Here is a 21,946-nt window from a genome sequence, read left to right on the forward strand (position 1 = left end):
TTTGAGGGTGCCTGGGTGGCTCAGTTGGTTAAGCAACTGCCTTTGGCTCAGGTCATGATCCTGGAATCCCAGGATCAAGTCCCGCATCAGGCTCCCCGCTCAGCGAGGAGCCTGCTTCTCCCTCTAACCCTCCCCCTTCTCATGTACTCTCTCTCTCTCTCATTCTCGCTCTCTCAAATAAATAAATCTTTTAAAAAAAGTTTACTTTCTGAAACTTATTTCCTTTATGTAAGGCATGAGTCAACTATGAAATGTAAGTCACCATGCAATCTTTGTAAAATAGAAATGGAAGAAAACTGAATAACGTTATTTTATGCGAGGGGTGGTTGTTGGCCTGTGAGGGTCTGAGGTCACATGGGATCGTGCCATACATAGGCAGGAGTTGAACGGATGGATATAACGGAAAAGGTGATTGATTACCTGACAGAACCACTGTAGGCAGTGCACCAAGTAGGGAGTGACAAGGATACCAACTTGACTGAAGCACAGCAGCAGGAGAGAAGGGCTTGAGGAGACCTGGTTGGAGAGTGAGACTTACTTTTAGCAATCATCAAAAACCTTGGCATGATTTCATAGGAAACTGGAGGAAAACTGTAATAACAACCCAAGTACGGTAGTTTGGTAGAAATTTTAGGATGGGTTAAAGGAGAAATATTTATAAGGAAAAAAGTCACATTTCTGAGGCTTGATTCATCAACTAAGAGCTGCTAAATTCGTGAGGGAAGAATCCATATACTGCTTCACAAAATGTAATCATGCAATTAAAAGGATTCTAAAGGAGTTTCAAAATTTTCCAAATGACAGGATGCAATGAATGAATACATGAATATGTGTATAATTTGTGACAATGAAATGCTGATGTATTGTGAACATAAAATATGTATAAGTTAATATTTATGTAATATTAATATGTGTACTTATATCAATTGCCTCTTCATCTATTTTAGGATCACTGTTTTTACCAAGGATCCATCATACATGAATTTGATTCTGCTGCCAGTATTAGCACATGTAATGGTCTGAGGTATTGCACAAGTATCTATTTTGTTTATAAGTTTGCTTAATGGATTTTCAGAGACATTTGCTTCTCATCTTTCTAACAACCCTATAAATAGAAAAATTAATGGGAAAAAGCTACTGTATATTTTCACCATGAATATCCATTCTAGCCCATTGTTATGTTCATTTTTGACAAAAAGATGTCTAATGCACAGCCCTAAGCAAGACAAGTTTTTCAGTATACAATCAAGGGATTCAGAGTTAGAAGACTGCTGGGAATCATCTAGCCTGTTCTCTCATGTTAGAGACACTGAAATCAGAGACTTGCCTCTAAGCATCCAATTTGCTGGTGATAGAATTCAATCCAAAAATCAGGCTTCCTGACTTCTAGTCCTGTGAATCACCACACAACATTTCACACATTTTTAATAATCAGGAGTTAGAGTCTTTAGAAATTAAAGTTAGAAGTAAAGCCTATTTCAGTTCTCTGTAGATCTTGGGCTAAAGAGTAAAGGAGGAAATGTGGGGTAAAAGGTAGAAGAACAAGAAACTTCCACCTTCATATATGTGTACTTTACTTGAGTAGATCCCAACATATTTAAGAATAAGAACACCTTTGGGCGCCTGGGTGGCTCAGTTGGTTAAGCGACTGCCTTCAGCTCAGGTCATGATCCTGGAGTCCCGGGATCGAGTCCCTCATCGGGCTCCCTGCTCAGCAGGGAGTCTGCTTCTCCCTCTGACCCTCTTCCCTCTTGTGCTCTCTATCTCTCATTCTCTCCCTCTCAAATAAATAAATAAAATCTTTAAAAAAAAGAATAAGAACACCTTTAATGATAAAATTTCTAGATAATAGTTATTTTACTATCATATATTTACTCTACAAGTAATGCATGATGGACATAAAAAATTCACAAAATGTTTGCTATAACTCTGAGACTTCAAAGTAGGGATTGACCTGTCAAGTTTCTGAAAATCTAGAGGAAAGTTGACGCTTAAAAAAGTTACCAATTCAAAGGTCACATGTCACTTCATCTTTTTATCACTCAGAATACCTGAGTACATGCTCATGAGGCCTTGGTCTTATAGTTCCCATTCTTAAATAGGCCAAGTCAATAAAATGGAACAGAAGAATAATTGTGAGAAATGTAGAGGTAAAATGGAATACATCTTGAACATACATCACATTCCCATTTTCTGTAGGGGATTCTTCAGGGTATATGACCAAAGGTACCTCATTGAACCAGTGAAATATTCAGATGAGGGACAACATTTGGTGTTCAGATATAATCCAAGGATACAGTATGCTGCCAATTATTCTTGTACAGAACTCAATTTTACCAGGACAAATGATTCAAAGGATGATATTAAAATCATGGAAGACCTCAAAATCGAAGTAAGTGCTTTATTTTTAAATCACCTTAATACCAGGAAAAATGTCTCTTATTTCCTTTTTTATTTCAAAACAGAGAGATGAGCCCAACTAATGAAGTGTATGTGCTACCTGAGTCTGACTCTTCATTGTTTGAAATCTAAAATGTCAAACATTTTTTACCATTTTTTTTTACCATTACCATGTTCATTCCCAGGGCACCTGGGTGGCTCAGTTGGTTAAGCAGCTGCCTTCAACTTGGGCCATGGTTCCAGAGTCCTGGAATGGAGCCCCGGATCAGGCTCCCTGCTCAGCAGGGAGTCTGCTTCTTCCTCTCCCTCTGTCCCTTCCCTTACTTGTGCTCATGCTCTCCCTCTCTCTCTAACAAATAAATAAAATCTTTAAAAAAAAAGAAAAAGAAAATGTTCATTCCGTATAGTAAATCTCAATTCGTCCCATCAATTTTAAGGAAAGGGAATATTTACAACCATACATACAGATTTATAGCATTAGGGCTTTAAGTGGTTGGAAAGAATGAAATTTGCAATGTCTTGAAAACTCTCCTAGGTAATGTCTTCCCTCATCTTCACTGCCATTTTTTTAGTTGGGGGAAGTTTATGATAAGTCAGGGTCTCCCCCTTTCATCAGTCCAAATATTCTAATTATTAATTATTAAAGATAAGTAAGTAATAGCAACTTCAATTTCTGGTGGGATGACTGCACAATGAGGGTCCTCTGTGTTTTAGGCTTTCCTGTACAACTAGGTCATATCACTTCAAATCCCCACTAGGTGTTAGCCTTTCAGATCCATGAGTGCCCATCTTCTTCACATATCCATGGTCTGGATTGTGTGGGAAACTTACTAGGTGCCTAACAGATGTTTTTGATTTACTCAATCAACTGATACATAATTACTTAGTTCACACACAGAATGACTTAGTTAAATCTTTGTACAATATGCCTCTGGTTTATACTCAGATAATATGCATGCACCTCAATGCATAACACTGAGAGCTGAAAACAGAATTTTCTGGAATTGGTGACTTATAAAATAAAAGATCTATAATATAAATGTATAACTTTTATACGTTTCCTTGGAATTGAGGCTACTGCAAAGTAAGAGATTGGGAGACAGGAAAGGAATAGGAGGAGTACAGTCAGTCCTATTAGCCAGTCATTCCTATGTTTTGTTCTTCACTATTGGTAAGTCTTTTTTATATGAGCTTATTTAGTAAGCATTTACTTTATAAGTGAAAAAAAACTAAACATTAAAAAATGTATTCATTATTCTTTATAACTCTTCTATTTATTTATTTAGAGTATAACACACAATGTTACATTAGTCTCAGGTATACATCATAGTGATTCAACATCTCCATACATCATGCTACACTCACCACAAGTGTAGCTACCATCTGTCACCATACAATGCTACTAAATACCGTTGACTATATTTCCTATGCTGTACCTTTTATTCCATGACTTATTTATTCCATAACTGGACGCCTGGGTCTCCCACTCCCCTTCACACATTTTGCCCATCCCTATACCCCCTCTTCCCTCTGGCAACCATCAGTTTGTTCTCTGTATTTATAGGTCTGATTCTGTTTTTTGTTTGTTTATTCATTCATTTTGAATTTTAGATTCCACATATGTGCGAAATCATATACTATTTGTCTTCCTCATTCTGACTTATTTCACTTAGCATAGTACCCTCTAGATCCAGTCATAATGTTGCAAATGGCAAGATTCCATCCTTTTATATGGCTGCATAATATTCGTGTGTGTGTGTGTGTGTGTGTGTGTACTACATTTTCTTTATCCTTTCATCTACTGATAGGTCCTTAGGTTGCTTCCTTATCTTGGCTATTGTAAATAATGTTGCAATAAATATAACTCTTATTTTACCTGAAAGACTAAACAAAGAAAGGAAGGATATTCAAATATTGAATATTGTTTCAGGTTTATTAAAATCTGATATACAGGGGCACATGTTTTAATAATATATTGGGTTTTATTTAGATAAATTCCTGGAATTATTAGTTATACTCCTGTACCTGACCTTCCCGTATCAATAATATTAACATTTCTTACCATGAAAATTTTAACTTAAAACATTAAAATGAGGAACATTAACCATACTTCATTAAATTTTTCATAAATTTCCAGAACGTCCATGAAGAAAAGTATGTTGAACTGTTCATTGTTGCTGATGATAATGTGGTAAGTTTTCAGAAGAACATTTGCTCTTCGTTTATGCTTATAAAACTATAGTTGTGATCCTAAAAAAGAGGGGAAAAATATATTAATAAGAAGTCCATTTGGGTTTAATGTTGTTTTTAGCTTCCCCAAACATGTTTATATGAGATGATAAGGTCCTTTGGCAGTATAGCAGACTAAGCCAAAATAGAATTCTCATCCCTATTATGAATATATGGAGATGATGAACAATGTATACAAAATTGAAAATATGCGCACAAACTATAGTTTAGCTCAGAAAAAAAAAAAAAACACAAGAAATCTCCAATTCCTAAAAATGAGAAGAGAACCTCTGTCAAAGTAGTAAGTAAAATTCAAAGGCTTGGTGACATGTAATATATAGAACATATTGCATAATGCCCAGAGCCATAAAGAGCTGCCCTGTCTCTGAAAAGAGAACTGGAGAATCTCTCTCCATTGAAACTGCAAAGAGAAAGGGAATGTTCTGTCTGTCTGTAACAATGGACAGGGAACATATTATACCTGAGAAAGGAGAAATCCTAAACTTGTGTCATGCAATGATGTGGAGCATGATATATTTTTCTTTAGATACAGAAATGCCAAGCAAAGCTTACAACATAAAAACTGAAAACTTGATAAACTGTTAAAGCTCAAGTCAAAAATGCCCTATAAAGACATTTTCATAATCCAAGATAAAACTAATCACATGAGGAAGAATCAACCAACAGTAATGGGAAGTAGAATAAGTTCTTCAAGAACTGAAAATTATCCACTCATATTTCAGATTATACACCTAACAATAAAGTAGGAAAAGATATGCAACAAGAAATAACAGAGTTACAGGGAGAGTAAGGTTCTTTTAGTTCCCCTCCAGTAGGAATGTTGGAGTTTTTCTCTCCAAAAGTGAGAATAAGATACATTTATTTTCACTGTCAATAAATTTTCTTTTGACAGATTAACTGAAAATTTTAGCCATCCTAATAAGACAAAATAAATGAGATCTATGTCAATTTAAAAGAAAGACACACACTGTTGCATTTTTTTAAAAAAGGAGAAACTTCAGTTGTCAATTTTTTTAAAAAGGTAATTGGTAAAATTTAGGCATCAGATAGGCTTACATTAACGTGTATGAGAACATGTTAACTAACTTTTAAAAGAGTGCTAAAATAAGCTTTCTTTATAATAGTTTATTAGAAAGAAGTAAGAATGATGTATTAAATTTAATATTTATCCCAGATACCAGGTAAAGGTTTGCTTGATATTATTTTAGGGGCATTAAACTGGACTTTTACATGCATAGCTCTCACATATGCCACCTTAATATTGTCTTTAAATATTTAAGGGGTGTTTTTTGAGAAGTTCTTATAGTAAATCATCTATTTTCACTTAACAAATAGTTAATGAGTGTCTAACATACTAGATTCTGAGTACTGGATATATATATTTATATTATATATACACGCATGCATACATGTATATGTTAGCTGAGTATAAAGGGCAACAGCAAGAACAATGTAGAGTTCGTGTATTCTGGTAAGATGGAATAGAAAACAAAAGCAACTTTGGGAAAATATTTCAAGGTACTGACATATTTTGAAGACAGTATGATGAATTTTAAGCAGCTAAGTAGAGTAAGGATATGGATGTATACACCCAGACATAACAAGTTGAAAGAATAAGCAGAACACAATTGTCTATATACTGGGAAAGACTAGCCATATAATAAAGACTTGTCAATGGAATGCAAAGACCACATACCCCTTTCTTTCCCATACCCCCATGGGTGGATATCACTGATTGTTAAAGTACCCTATCCCTGTGATCTCTAAGATAGGCTCAGGATCTTTCTCAACTGTGTATTTTAGGCAAGCACTACCAATTGGTCACCAAGAATCCTGGTGTGAAACTATATTTGCCATCCAGAATTTAGGGGGATAGTGGAAAAAAAGAAACCTCTGTACAATAAAACACTAGGAGTGATAGGGTATTAGCAACCAAAGTGATAAGAAATTTCTTAAAAGACAAAATGTTCAATATTAAAGGTGACCAGGAAGATGAGGAAAAAGTGTTCAGCAGATTGGATAACTAGGAGGACATTTATGTTCCTGTCAAGAAGAGTTTTAATGAAATAGAGGTGGTTAAACCATGATTAGTAGATTGAGGAATGAATGGGAAATGAGAAGTGAAGAGAGTCTAATGTTGTTATCTTTGAGGTATTTAGATATATGAGATAACATGAGAGCAATGGAGCAAGTAACTGGAGGATACTTGCAGGATTCAGAAAAGCCATGTTTCTTTTACTTTTTATTATGAAACAAGCTTGATCATTTGGCATTTATCCCTACAGGATACTTCTGTTATTTTTATAAGGTATATTTTATCAGGTCTAAATTGATCATGCTAAGAACCAAGGTCCTGATGGCACAAATGGAAAATCCATTTGTTAGAAGGGGAAAAAAGACAGAATAGGCTGGAGCAGGAAAGTCCACTTTGTCTTCTCAGCCTTTCTCTGGAGAGAAGGGGGAGCTACAATTTCCTGTCCTTCTCCATCACATCTCTGGCTTTAGGGTGGTCCTTGATTACATTCCTTAGTTTGTGACAACCATGAACATAGAAGGGCTGACAAAGTGTCTGCTTTTTTTGCAATATAATGGTTTCTGTGGAGCTTTAATAAGTTTTGTTTCATCAGCATGATAAATATGGACTCTAAAGAACACTTTTTAGTTCATTTACTAAATCAATGTACTGTAATATATTGTAATGTGAAAAGGGGATAAGGTTATGAAGAAAACCTTAAAGTAGTGCTAAGCTGAAGCATGTCCTTAGAAACTGCTATATCTAGTTATTTGATATCAAAAATATAATTCTGTATAATTTGCCCAGATTTTTAGCTGACCAGAAAGAATGCCAATAAGTTCCTCCCCCCCTTGAAATATCTCATAGTGAGTGAAGTATTTTGTTGAGTTTTTATTCATCTCCTATTATTAATGAATGTGATCTGATGTTTTATTTCCAGTATCAAAGGAATAATCATCCTCACACTAAACTGAGGAACAGAATTTGGGGAATGGTCAATTTTGTCAACATGGTAAGATCTAATACAGTTTAAATCAAGCTAAAAGTGCAAAATAGAAGAAACCTTTTAAGATAGATAGGTGTTGGATTTTGTGGTAATCTCAATATTGAGATAGCCCAAAATACAAAAATTCACCATGTGTATTATTTAGCCAAAATCCAATGAAAAATTCACACCAATAAATGAACCACAGCACTGAGGCTTTGGTTTTCTAAATAAATGACATTTAATATTTCAGGAGATTTCAAAGATTGGTTGCTAATCACAAAATTTATAAAGCACTGTATAAAGACTTGAATATGCACTGTGCATAAATCAAATCCACTAGTACATTTAAAATCACTGTTCCATAATTTAGCATTGTTGGAGAGCTTATTTCTGCTTCGCCCTCAACCTCAGGCCTTTATCAAAGCCAATGATCAATGGTCTCCACTCACATTCTTACCTCTTCTTCCGTAGTAATCTGTTCTTGTTTGTTACTCTGTGATTGCTAGCCTAGTTATGGGACCCAGAGTGTTTTGTTGCCCTGATCTATCCTGTCTTAGGAAAGCTCTGACATCCATGGGTCTTTGGGTAGATTATTCTCACTGTGTTCTTCCTTCATTGGTAGGAGACATTGAATGCTCTGGCCTTAGGACAGCTTCCTGCCTCTCCTCCAGGGGCAGAAGTTTTTTTGTTTTTTTGTTTTTTCCCTTTCTTTCAGCAACAATCAGTTTTCACTTGAGTTCTGGGAGCATAAAAAAAATGCCCCAGTCAACAATTGATATGTCACCCAGACAGATAACCAATAAACAGTGGTTTTGAACAACAGTATAGACCAAATGAAGCCAACAGGTATATACAGAATATTACATTCAAGAGCAACAGAATACACCATTTCTTCTCAAGAGCAGATGGAATATTTCATAGTATATTATATAGCAGGCCACAAAGCAAACCTCAACAAATTCAGAAAGATGGAAATGATATCAAGTACAATGACAGCAAGATTACTGGAAAATTTATAAATATGTGGAAATTAAAGAACACATTCCTGAACAACAAATGGATCAAAGAATAAATGAAAGGTAAAATCAAAAAAATATCTTGATACTAACAAAAATGGAAACAAAACATATCAAAACTTATGAGATGCAGCAAAAGCAGTTCCAGGAGGAGAGTTTATAGTTGTAAATGCATACATACATCAATTAAAAAGAAAATAGCAAATAAACAACTAACGTTATACCTTAAGGAACTACAAAAAGAAGAACAAACTAAGCCCATAGTTAGCACAAGGGAAGAAGTAATAATAAGATTAGAACAGAAAAAAAATATTGGCAGAAGCTTAGTGCTTTTGTGTCTCTGGAGAACAAGAGTCTGGTAGGTTTAAAGATGTTCCCAAAGCAACAGTTTTTCCTGTCCTTCAGGCCTATACCACAAAGGGAGTGTCTCTCTAGTCTCCCACTCTGTCCTGCATTGTTTAATGCACATCTAGAGGAGACTCATGGAGAAGATTCTGAGAGTAGGTGTGAAATTCCTTATGTCTGTGTCTTTCAGAAGGTCCTATACGCTCATTTTATCCCACACTTACCCTTTAGCAATTCCTTACAAATGTCTTGTGAATTCTTATGTCTTATATGGTGCTCAGCATCTCTTTTTATCATGCTCCGCCACTGGGAGATGCTCTAGTACCATCTCTCCCCACAGGAGGAACTCTTTCCTTAGATTTCAAGCTACTATTTGCCTTGTTACCTCAACTAACTAATGGTCTGATATATGACTTTAAATTCTCTGGCTTTTTCTTTTTGTCAGGGTAGAAGTGACATTCTTTCCAACTTTATACATCTTAGCCAGAAATAAAATTTCTCCGAATTTTAAATCTATGTCTATGGAAATTAAAAATCCTCCCCATATTATTCTAAAGGGTAGGAACAATGTGGAATGGAATGGTTATATCTCATAGTCATCTCCGTTTTCTCCTGTTTCTTTTTATTGACTGATTGGTTGATAAGGGTTTTTGTAAGTTTATTCATGACTTGGGTCTAATCCTATTTTTCCAATAATTCTTTCAGGTTTTGTAACCATCTTTTCTCCTATCAAGGTTTTTAGGCATTTTTTCCAGTTTTATTGAGAAATAATGGACATACACTGCTGTATAGTAGATGACATACAGCATAATGGTTTGATTTACATAAATTGTGAAATGATTACCACAGTAGGTTCAGCTAACATCTATCTTCTCAAATAGATACAACGAAAAGAAAAACCAGAAAGAATAAAGGAAAAAAAACTTCTTGCGTTGAGAACGCTGTGTCTACTCTTTTAAAAACTTTCCTATCCATGCGGCAGTGTTAGCGGCAGTCATACGTCTCTAGTACTTATTTATCTTATCACTGGAAGTTTGTACCTTTTCACCCCCTTCCTCCAATTTCCCCTCTCTCTACACCCCACCTGTGGTAACCACAAGTCTAATAACTTTTCCTATGAATTTTTTTTTTGTTTTTTAAAAATTCCATATGTAAGTGAGATCATATAGTGCTTGTCTTTCTCTGTCTGCCTTATTTCACTTAGGGTAATACCCTCTAGGGTAATCTATATTATCAAAAATGGTAGGATAGCCTTGATTTTTTATGGCCGAAAAATATTCCACTGTATGTATCTACTATAACTTCTTCCATTCATCCATTAATGGACACCTAGACTGTTTTCATGTTTTTAGTATGTAATAATGCTTATATAAACATAGGAGTGCAGATATCTTTTTGAATTAGTGCTTTTTGTTTCCTTTGATATGTTCCCAGAAGTGGAATTGCTGGATCATATAATAGTTATTTTTTAAATTTTTGAGGATCTTCCATACTGTTTTCCACATAGTGGCTATACCAGTTTACAATCCCACCAACAGTGCACAAACGTTCACTTTTCTCTACATCCATAGCAGCGTTTGTTGTCTCTTGTCTTTTTGATGATGGCCATTCTAACAAGCATGAGATGATATCTCATTGTGATTTTAATTCACATTATCCTAATGACTAGTGATGTTGAAAATCTTTTCATGCACTTGTTGGCCTTTCATGTATCTTTTTTGAAGAAATGTCTATTCAGTTACTTTGCCCATTTTTGAATTAGATATTTGTTTTTTTGAATTAAAGAGTTGTTTATGTGTGCCAGATAGCAACCCCTTATCAGATATATGGCTTGTAAATATATTTTCCCATTCCATAAGTTGTCTTTTCACTTTTTTACTGGTTTCTTTTGCTGTGCAGAAGCATTTTAGTTTGATGCAGTCCCACTGGACTGCTTCTTATTTTATTGCTTGTGCTTTAGGCATCATATCCAAACAATCATTACCAAGGCCCATGTCAAGGAGCTTTACTGCTATATTTTCTTCTAGGATTTTCATGGTAAAACTCAATTTAAGTCTTTAATCCATTTTGAGTTAATTTTTGTGAGTCGTATAAGTTAGGGGTCCAGTTTCATTCATTGTGAATACACAATTGACACAATGCCATTTATTGAAGAGACTATGCTTTCTATTGAGTATTCTTGAGTTCCTAGTCAAATATTAGTTGACTGTAAGGGGCACCTGGGTGGCTCAATCAGTTGAGCTTCTGACTCTTGGCTTCAGCTCAGGTCATGATTTCAGGGTCATGGGATTGAGCCCCACATGGGGCTCCACACTCAGCGGGGAGTCTACTTCCCCTCTCCTTCTCCCCTCCCCCCACTCACACACTCTCTCTCTCTCTCTAAAATAAATAAATGAATTTTTAAAAAATATTAGTTGACTGTATATGCTTGAGTTTATTTCTGGGCTCTGGATTCTGTTCCATTGAACTATTTGTCTCTTTATATGCCAGTACCATACTCTTTTGATGACTTTAGATTTATATAAGTATAACTTAAGATCAGGAAGTGTGATGCTCCTGCTTTCTTTGTCTTTATCAGGATTTCTTTGACTATTTGAGGTGTTTTGTGGTTCCATATAAGCTTTAGGAGTGCTTTTTCTACTTCTGTAAAAAATGTCATTAGAATCTTGATAAGGATTGCATTGAATATATAAATGGCTTTCAAAAAATAAAATAAATGGCTTTCAGTAGTATTGATATTTTAACAATATTAATTCTTCCAATCTATGAACACAGGACAGCTTTGCATTTATTTATGTCTTCTTTGATTTCTCTTATCAACTTATCATTTTTAGCATAGATATCTTTCACCTCCTTAGTTAAATTTATTCCTTAATATTTTATTGTTTTTGATGTTCATGTATATGGGATCAATCTCTTTATTTCTTTTTCAAAATTTTCTTTGTTATTGTATAGAAATGCATGTTTGCATGTTAATTTTACATCCTGTGACTTTACTGAATTCATTGATTAGATCTAACAATTGTTGGTTGTCTTTAGGATTTTCTATATTTAAAATCATGGCTGCAAATAGAGGCAATTTTACTGGTTCCTTACCAATTCTGATACCTTTAATTTCTTTTTCTTGTCTGATTGTTCTAGCTAGGAGTTCCAGTACTATGTGGAATAGGGAGGGGTGGTAACAGTGGACACTTGTGTTCTTTTTTTTCTTTTTCTTTTTTTTTTTTTTTAGAGAGAGAGAGATTGAATACATGCAAGCTGGGAAGTGGGCAGAGAGAGAGAGGAAGAGAATCTTAAGCAGGCTCGATGCCCAGTACAGAGCCCAACACAGGGCTTGATATCAACCCTGAGATCATGACCTGAGCCAAAATCAAGAGTTGGATGCCCCTGTTCTTAATCTTAGAGGAAAAGTTTTCAACCTTTCACCATGATGTTAGCTGTGGATTTGTCGTAACTGGCCTTAATTATGTTGAGATATGTTCTTTCTATGCCTAATTTGTTAAGAGTTTTTTTCATAACAAATGAAATGAATTTTGTCAATTTGAGATATGATTCTTATGATTCATTGCTTTCATTCTATTAATGTAATATGTCACATTCATTGGTTTGCTTATGCTGAATGAGCCTCACATCCCAGGGATAAATTCCACTAGATCATGTGAATGATTCTTTTAACCTGCTGCTGAAATCAGTTTGGTAGTATTTTATGGAGAATTTTTCATTTATACTCATCAAGGGTATTAGCCTGCAGTATTCTTTTCTACTAATATCATTTTCTGGCTTTGGTGTCAGGGTAATGCTGGCCTTGTAAAATGAGATTGGGAGTGTTTCCTCCTCTTTGAGTTTTTTGGAAAAGTTTGAGAATGATTGACATTAATTATTTAAATGTTTGGTATAATTCACCAGTAAAGCTATCTGGTCCTGGACTTTTCTTCATTAGGATATTGAGGATATTGTTGATCACTGATTCAATCTCCTTACTAGTAATTGGTTTATTCAGAGTTACTACTTGATTTGATCTTGGTAAGTAGTTTAATTCCAAGAATTTTTGCATTTCTTCTAGGCATCCAGGTTTTGTCATATAGGTGTTCGTAGCAGCCTCTTATCCTTTGAATTTCTGTGGTGTCCATTGTAATGCCTCTTTTTTCATTTATAATTTTGTTGATTTTAGTCCTTGATCTTTTTTCTTAGTCTTAGCTAGGGTGTGTCCATTTTCTTCATCTTTTTAAAGAACCAACTCTTAGTTTGGTTAATCTTTTCCAATGTTTTTCTGTTCTCTACTTCATGTATTTCTCCTATAATTTTTATTATTTCCTTTCTTTGGCTAAGTTTGGGCTCTGTTGTTGTTGTTGTAGATATAGTTCCTGAAGGTATAGAGTTAGGTTGTTCATCTAGGATCTTTCTTACTTCTTAATGTAGGCAATTATGATAACGAACTTTCTTTTCTCTTAGAACAGTTTTCCTGCATCCCATAAGTTCTTCATCCCAAAATGTTTTCATTTTCATTTGTCTTAAGGTCTTTTATTTCCCCTTTAATTTCTTCTTTGATCCATTGATTGTTCAAGAGAGTGTTGTTTAGTTTCCATGTGTTCATGAATTTTCCAGTTTTCCTCTTGTTATTGGTTTCTAGTTCCATGCCATTATTTTCAGAAAAGATACTTGGTATGATTTTTCATGATTTTTGAATTTGCTTACACTTGTTTTAAAAGCTAATATATGGCCTACTCTAAAAAAATATTCTATGTACATATAAGAATATGTATTCTGCTATTATTGGATACAATGTTCTGTATACATCTGTTAGGTCCTTTAGGACTAGGGTATTGTTCAGATGCACTGTTTACTTATTGATTCTCTGTCTGGATGATCTATCCATTGTCCAGTGTAGAGTATTAAGTTTTTTTTTTTTTAATTTTTCCTTTCGATTCTCTTAGTTTTTGCTTTGTATATTTAGGTTTTCCAATATTGGGCACATAAATATTTACAGCTATGTCTTCTTGATGTGTTGACTCTTTTATCATTATGTAATGGCCTTTGTCTCTTTTTACCATTTTTAGTTTAAAATCTACTTTGATATATGTATAATTACCTTTGCTTTTGGGGGAGGCTATCATTTGCTTGAAATGTCTTTTTCCATCCCTTCATTTTCAGTCTATGTGTGTCGTTAGGGCTAACGTGTCTTTTGTATGTTGTATATTGTTGGATTTTGCTTTTTTAATCCCTTCAGCCACCCTATGTCTTTTGATTGGAGAATTTAATTTGTCCATATTTAAAGTAATTATTGATAAGTAAAGACTTACTCTTGCCATTTTGTGAATTGTTTTCTGGTTACTTTGCAGATCCATTGTTCCCTATTTCTTATCCTACTGTTCGTTTTTGTATTTTGGTGTCTTTGGTATTGGTATGCTTTGGCTTCTTTATTGTATTCTTTCATCTAATTACCAGAAAATTTTCCCTTGAGGTTATCATGAGGTTTACATAAAATATCAAACTTATCAGATCCTAATTTAAACTGATAACAATTTAACTTTAATAAAATTCATATACTTTACACTTCTTTTTATCCTCCTTACCTTTTACATTATTGCTGTTACAATTTACATTTTTTAATATTTTGTAACTAATAACATTGTACCTATTGTATTTATGGGTTTTTTTGCTATGTTCATTTTTTTGACTTTTAAATTAGAGTTGTGAGTTATACACCATCATTACCAAATTGCAGAATCTAATGATGACTATATATTTACCATTTACTGAATTCATCTCATAACAGTGAGATTTATGTTATCATTTTGTGTTTTTTATGATATTAACAAGCATTTTTTACGTCTACTCAAAGAACTCCCTTTAACATTTCTTCTAAGACAGGTCTGGTGGTAATGAACTCCCTTCCTCAACTTTTGGTTGTTCAAGAGTCTTTATCTCTCCTTCATTTCTGAAGGACACCTTTACCAGCCATTGTATTCTTGGTTGACAGTTTCTTTGATACTACATTATCTCCTTGCCTTAAAATTTTCTGTTGAGAAATCTGTCCATAGTCATATGGGAGCTCCCTTATATGTAATACCTCTCTTTTTTCTGCTGCTCTTAAAATTCTTTCATCTTTGACTTTTGATGATTTAATTATAATGTATCTTAATGTAGCTCTATTTGGTTTAATCTATTTGTCTTTCAGGCTTCATGGATCTAGATGTCTATTTCTCTCCCCAGGTTCAGGAAGTTTTCAGCCATTATTGTTTTAAATATACTTTCTATCCCTTTCTTTTTCTCTTCTCCTTCTAGAATTCTCATGGAATCTCTATATTGTGTCTCATAATTCCAGTAGATTTTCTTCACTCTTTTTCATTCTTTTTTTCATTTTGCACCTTTCACTGGGTAATGTCTACTGTCTAATTCTTTCTTCCACATAGTCAAACTTCTCATTTTGTTCATGCATTATTTTCCTAATTTGATTTAGTTGTCTGTGTGTGTCTTCTTGTAGTCCACTAAACATTGTGTCCCTGACAGTTTATAGATCTCTGTTTCTTTATGGTCAGTCATTGGAGCTTTATCAGTTTCTTTTGGTGGAGTCAGATTTACCCAATTTTTCATGATCTTTGATTCCTTACATTGGTATCTGCACATTCAGGTAACAGGGAGCCTCTTCCAGATGTATAGATTTTCTTTGGCAGAGACAGTTCTTTATCAGTCAGCTCAGTTTGGCTTTCTGTGTGTGTTTGCAGATAATGTCTTTGGGAAGATTGGGCTTGCTACTATGGTCTATTTTTGGATGAGACAACTGTTTAAGCTCTGAGGATGGAGATGCAGGTTAAGAACAGTTGTACAGCCCTGCAGGCTTGGTTCCCCTGCTAAGTGAGGATGCAGGATGGACTCCTCAGTTGCCTGAATTTTTTGGTCAGGCTTACTAGATGGTTGGGACTGGGTATTATATTCAATAATAGATGGGACTATAAATTAGCTTCCCTGGACAAAGCCATGTGACTATACAGCTCATTGTTGGGGGGCCCAAGGCAGGCCATAATATGCATGGAGTTCCCTGATCAGACAAGGGCACCGGTTTTGTTCTACAGAGGAATTCAAGGGCTGTGCTCTCTGTCCAAGCGTCATTTGTATATAACGCTGTTGAATGGGCTCCACAGCTTCCCATGTGCTCTGGTTAGGCTGCCTGGTTAGGCAGACTGAAGACTATATTCAGTGATGAGCAGGATTATGAATTAGATTCCCTGCCCTCATGCAGTGGGAGAAGCAGCTCTAAAACTGGAATATATCTTTGTTGTCTTGACTTAAGCTGAACTGCCCCGCAAGGTCCCCAGCCAAGCAACACCACTGGCTTTGCTCTGCAGACTGTGGGCTATGTCTGCTTTTCTCTTGTGCCTTTCTTGAGTTTTCTGGGCTGCACAGTTTTCAGGTGTCTTACCAACCTTCAGTCAGATGGGACAAAAAGGCACTCTTCACAGGGGGTGGGGTATGTCTCATCTCCCTTGCCTGGGTGGCTACTCCAGGCAACTCTCAATTTCCTAAAAAAGCTCTCCAGTTAGAAGGTGCCAGAAGCTACCCTCAGCCTTGGCTAAAAATTAATCCTCCTGCCTGTGTGTAGCTCAGGAAGTCTTTACACCTGGTATTGGTTTCTCCCACTATCTGAGAGTAGATTATTCCTGTTAAATGTTTCATAGGCCAAAATAGCATAAAGCTAAGAAGCAATTACTATTAATTTATATGGGAATGTTTTTGAGCTAAAAAACAACTTCTCTTAGGCTTTTCTGGTACCTTAGGACACATCTTGCTAATCAATGCACAAAATAAATTGAGATAAAGCACTGATGCTCACAGACATATTTCAAAGCTATGGTGGCTTGATGCTGAGATTCTGAGTGTGGTCCCTGGAGAAAGAGCTCAGCAGTGCCACCTACCTGAGGTGTGTGCTGCCTCTACAATGGCTCACCACAAAACAAACTTTGAGCATTAGTTTTGCTTTTTGCCCTTTCTCATAAAAGTAAAAATCCCCTTCAGATTTCTTTTGTTCAGTGAAAACAGATTTTAATGTAGGTCTTTTGTGAAAGTAAAATAGCATAACATAAACTCAAAAATCAATTGGCTTTTTTCTGAGAGTAGTCAGCTCTATCCACCCATCTCTTGGCTCAAGCCATCATTGGTTCACACAGCTTTCAGGAATGTCACTAGCTCTTCTGGTCAGATGGAACCAGAAGACTCTCCCCATAGTGGGTGGGGCTGTGTCTCAGTTCTCTTGCCTGGGCTACTCTCAATTTCCCAGTCTTCAATCAGAAAGGGCCAGGAGCTACTCTTGGCTTTGTGTGGAATTAATCCCCCTGCCTGTGTGTAGCATGGAAGGGCTCATGCCTGGTACTGGCTTTGCTCTGAGGGTGATCTGCTTTGCTCCTCTGCCTCTCAGCTCAAGCTCCTCTTGTCCTGTTTCTTATATTTCGCAATTGTCTTTATCACTACCCTAACACTGATACAAATATAAGACTCAGTCTTTCTCTGGGTTCCCATCACCAAAGTAAACATAAATACAAAACTGGTGCATATTACTGAACTTTTACTAAAGATTTTCAGTTTAGATTGGGAAGTCATACTGATCCTTTATCCTCCACAGTGCCCATACTCATTATTTTACTTCATCCTCTCTCATTTATTTTCATAATGCCTTTAACCCCTTTATCTCAGAAATTTCACAGTTTTTTTCTCTACTATAAAGAGTGAATCAACTCTTCACAATCTCCCAAATAGGTATATCCAAACCCATCCAAGCATTCTATAGATGCAGCATGGTTTTATTTTATAGGCTATGTTCTCACTAGAAGAGAATGCCTTCATAAGATGACAAATGATAACTATTGTTTCCATTTGTACTTTCTCCAGTTTTATGAACCTAAAGCCTACCCATGAATTATAGAGCCTCCAATGAGACCAGGTTAAAAAAAAAATTCTTGTTCTGTGGGACCTGACTCATAAGGTTTATTCCACAATAAGGTCAGGGTCAAAAGGAATGGACATTACAGGCTCCAGTATGGATTTGAGATCATGATTTGACTAAAAGTCTAACTTCATGATTGTTTAAAGGAAGCCTAGTTCTCAGGCTTATGTCTCAAAAATCCTCGTATAATATTTGCTTCAACTCTGTCTTCTTTTGTGCTGGCATCAAAGTATCTACCAAGTTAGTGTTTACAAAAGCAAATGGGAATGAGGTAAAAAGGCTTATGAGCTATAGCTGTTGGTGCCTGTTTTGAACTATCTCCAAAAAGATTTCTCAGACAACAAAGTAGTTCCAAAAAATCAAACAAAATATGGCAGCTAAGCTGGTTTTTGGTTTTTGAAAACCATTATCAACATTCTATTCTGGCATAGAACCAACTAATGACTTAAATAGAGAAATAAATAAAGAACAGTCATCCCTCTGTGTGCCACTATTAGTAAATTCACATCTTCAGGTCAGTTATAATCTCAGAGCTTTACTAAATTATTTATGCTAGACACATCTTGAGTCCAGTGTCTGTAAGGTTTATCATATTCAAAGGTAATCAGGTCTTTTTTTTTTTTTTTTTGTTAAGTTTGTGGTTGGTCATGGCAATTCACCCAGTATTCTGGGCAATTTATACTACATTCTGTTTCAATATAACCATTTGTAAAATAAGGCCTACACTTTTTGTTTATGTACCTCACATGTTAAAATTACTTTATTTTATTGTAGAGGAATATAGTAATGATGAAGAATCCTTCTGTAACTTGACTCTATGAAAATTTATTTCTCCTTTGACAGATTTATAAAACCTTGGACATTCATGTGACATTGGTTGGCCTTGAAATGTGGACAAATGGAGATAAAATAGACATAGATTCAAATATAGAAAATACCTTATTGCATTTTTCAACTTGGCAAGAAATAATCCTGAAAAAAAGGAATAATTTTGATCATGTTCTATTACTCAGGTATGTAAGTGCTCTATTTTCCTGCATATTTTAGGTGGATTATAAAAAAGAAAAGAAAACAAAACAAATGAACAGCAACAAAATACTTTTTAAAACAGTTGACTTTTGCATAGTACACAGTGACAAAATGTTATGTCTAGCTATACATAAAATTTCCAAATGAAATTTTTAATAATCTTTCTTTCTAATATTGATTAATACTAGAAAGCAAACATATGATATATTTACATTTCTGGTCAGGGTTGAAAATGTCATCAGATAAGTAATGTACTTTTAGAATCAATTTACTTATCAGCATCCAGCCGTAACTCCCTTAATTCTTACATGCTATGCCATTCCAAAACTCCCCCAAAACCCACCTTTCTGGGAAAACACCTCATTCTCTGGAAATTTTCCCTCAACAAAGTATCTCTAGCCAATGAATAGCGCTTCAAGAGCATCTCCTCTACTATTCATAATGGTGGATAACTATTCTGCTGCAGCTTTAATATTCCTAAGTAAATGAAGTTTTGGATTTATCTACAATATTAGGTCATTCCTAAGAAAGCGGGGCCATTTTTTATCATTTTTGTGATTCAAAATAACTACCACACAACTCAGCCTATTAGGAAATGATAAATAATTGTGGAGCTGAACTGACTTTAACCTTGTGTTAACCATAGTCCTGTTATCCTAATTAAAGTATGAAAGCACAACTTTGGAGCAATGGAGTCTTTTAGCAGGTTTTCTGGTGCCCTTAAGGCTACTGTATAACAATGGTACCCACTTTACCTACTTCACCTTCCTATAATAGCAGTGTTTCTCCTAAGGTCTGCAAACACATCCTACAAATGTACTTCCTAACATTATCTAAATGTTCTTTCAATTTGAACTTGGAACTGTGAACCTTCCAAAGCCTATAGTTGGAGATCCGGTCCAGCTCTTTGGCAGATTGATGAGAGTGAACCACATCTCTAAAGTAATATCATTTCTGATTTTCATAACTGGGATGGCCCACAATTATCTCCAGGGGATTGTTGTACCTGACTTGGACTCAGATATTCATGCACTAGTAGGCACCAAAATTATAGAGGTTAAAGTAAAATATCACCATAACCTTCATTGTGCATAAGATTAGCCTCTTTGCCTATTTCTTGGACATTTTTTAAAATACTCAATAAATTAGTCTAGAAATATTACATGGCTATAAGCAAAAAACTTTTTACTTTCATGAATGTCTTTTATTCTGAGCAGTAGCTTCTCACAACAATAGTATGTCTGCAAATAAGGAAATGAGAAAAGTGCTCCTAAATATCAATTGGACATCATATTTGGGACTTCTTATGTGTTGACTTTCTTGTATGTCTTCTCATCTATATTCAGATAGCACTAGAAGTGGTAAGATAATATATATGGCATTTTCATGTTGTGATTTTTGTTTTTAAGTAACCATGAGCAAATTCAGAATCCAGATTGTGCTTGCTCTGATGTTTCATCCCCATAAGTGGTATTCTTCCAAGAGCTCCAGAGTCTAGGAAGACCAAAATTCTAAATTCCTCCAAGATACATAGCCAAACACTGAGACAAAAATGTAGGACATTTCAATAGTAAAGAAAGAAGTAGAGCATATCTTCCTTTTTTTCTTTTTTTTATTATTATGTTATGTTAATCACCATACATTACATCATTAGTTTTTGATGTAGTGTTCCATGATTCATTGTTTGTGTGTAACACCCAGTGCTCCATGCAGAACGTGCCCTCCTTAATACCCATCACCAGGCTAACCCATCCTCCCACCCTTCTCCCCTCTAGAACCTTCAGTTTGTTTTTCAAAGTTCATTGTCTCTCATGGTTCATCTTCCCTCCCCTCCGATTTCCCCTTCTTCATTCTTCCCCTCCTGCTATCTTTTTCTTCTTCTTTTTTTTTTTAACATATAATGTAATATTTGTTTCAGAGGTACAGGTCTGTGATTCGACAGTCTTGCACAGTTCACATTGGGAAGAGCATATCTTCTTGATTAAAAAAGTTGAAGACTGAAAGGGGTCATGTAACCTGACCGCGTTTCTCATATTTGAATCTTCTTAATATATTGCAAATGTGGTCTTCCAGCTGGATGAGGGAACAGAAAGAAGGGAAACTGAGGACAAAGCAGAAGCTGACACCCCACAACCTCCCCATGGGATATATGTGACATTCCTCAGGCACTCCTGGCTGCCCTAAAGGGAAAACAAATAGTTAACTTATAGAGATCACAATCTTAGAAGACAGGAGTCTCCCTCAGTTTACAAATGTCTTAGCAATCTACAAGAACAAAGCATTCCTATCCATCAATAACTTAACTTCCAGAAGGAAATGTAGATACAATTAAATGCCCTTATAACCTGCAGCCCATTGACAGATAATTGAAGCAGCCAGAGTGTAATGTTCCTCCAGGAAGTTCCCAACTATCTTAATGTTAATGCCTTATTAGAGGGGTAAACAACCTTAACTTGACAATGGCAAGACCGCCAGTATCTTGTGAGTCTGATTTAGCATATGAAAGTTCTTTCGGAAACCTCCTTTTTTCCTTACCTCCCCCAGCCCCATAGTATATAATCAGTCACCGCTCACAACCCCGGGGCAGCAGAACTTTCTGCCCACGGGTCCTGTCCCTGTGCTTTAATAAACCACCATTTTGCACCAAAGACATCTCAAGAATTCTTTCTTAATCCTTGGCTCTGGACTCCACCACATTGAAACTCATCTATATCCCAAGACCCCATCAAGCTCATGATCACTCTTTAAAGTGGTCCAACTCTTAAATGTTCTTGAAAACATGTCACGTCTGGATTTCCTTCATATACACATCTACATCTGTCTTTTTAGGTAATCCAGGAATAGTTCACACGACAACTCTTTTACATGTTTGATTATAGTTATCTAATCCTCTATGAGTTTCTATGGTTGATTAAAATTTTCTAAAAATTTTCACCATAGCTAATAAATTAATCATGATATTGAGT

General features: G+C 35.4%; 1 protein-coding gene across 1 annotated transcript in view; it reads left to right on the forward strand.

The window, feature by feature from the left end:
* Positions 1 to 21,946, forward strand: part of ADAM7 (ADAM metallopeptidase domain 7) — a 94,749-nt gene that overhangs the window by 44,590 nt on the left and 28,213 nt on the right. The window contains exons 5-9 of the mRNA XM_088021425.1: positions 948 to 1,024; positions 2,200 to 2,392; positions 4,538 to 4,591; positions 7,605 to 7,676; positions 18,795 to 18,964. Coding sequence (XP_087877551.1) covers positions 948 to 1,024; positions 2,200 to 2,392; positions 4,538 to 4,591; positions 7,605 to 7,676; positions 18,795 to 18,964 — 566 coding nt within the window. The remainder of the gene's footprint in view (positions 1 to 947; positions 1,025 to 2,199; positions 2,393 to 4,537; positions 4,592 to 7,604; positions 7,677 to 18,794; positions 18,965 to 21,946) is intronic.

This window comes from Eumetopias jubatus, unplaced genomic scaffold (genome assembly GCF_037043125.1).
Source record: "Eumetopias jubatus isolate StellerSeaLion01/CBP00866 unplaced genomic scaffold, mEumJub1_p1.0 scaffold_2, whole genome shotgun sequence".
Taxonomy (NCBI): Eukaryota; Metazoa; Chordata; class Mammalia; order Carnivora; family Otariidae; genus Eumetopias; species Eumetopias jubatus.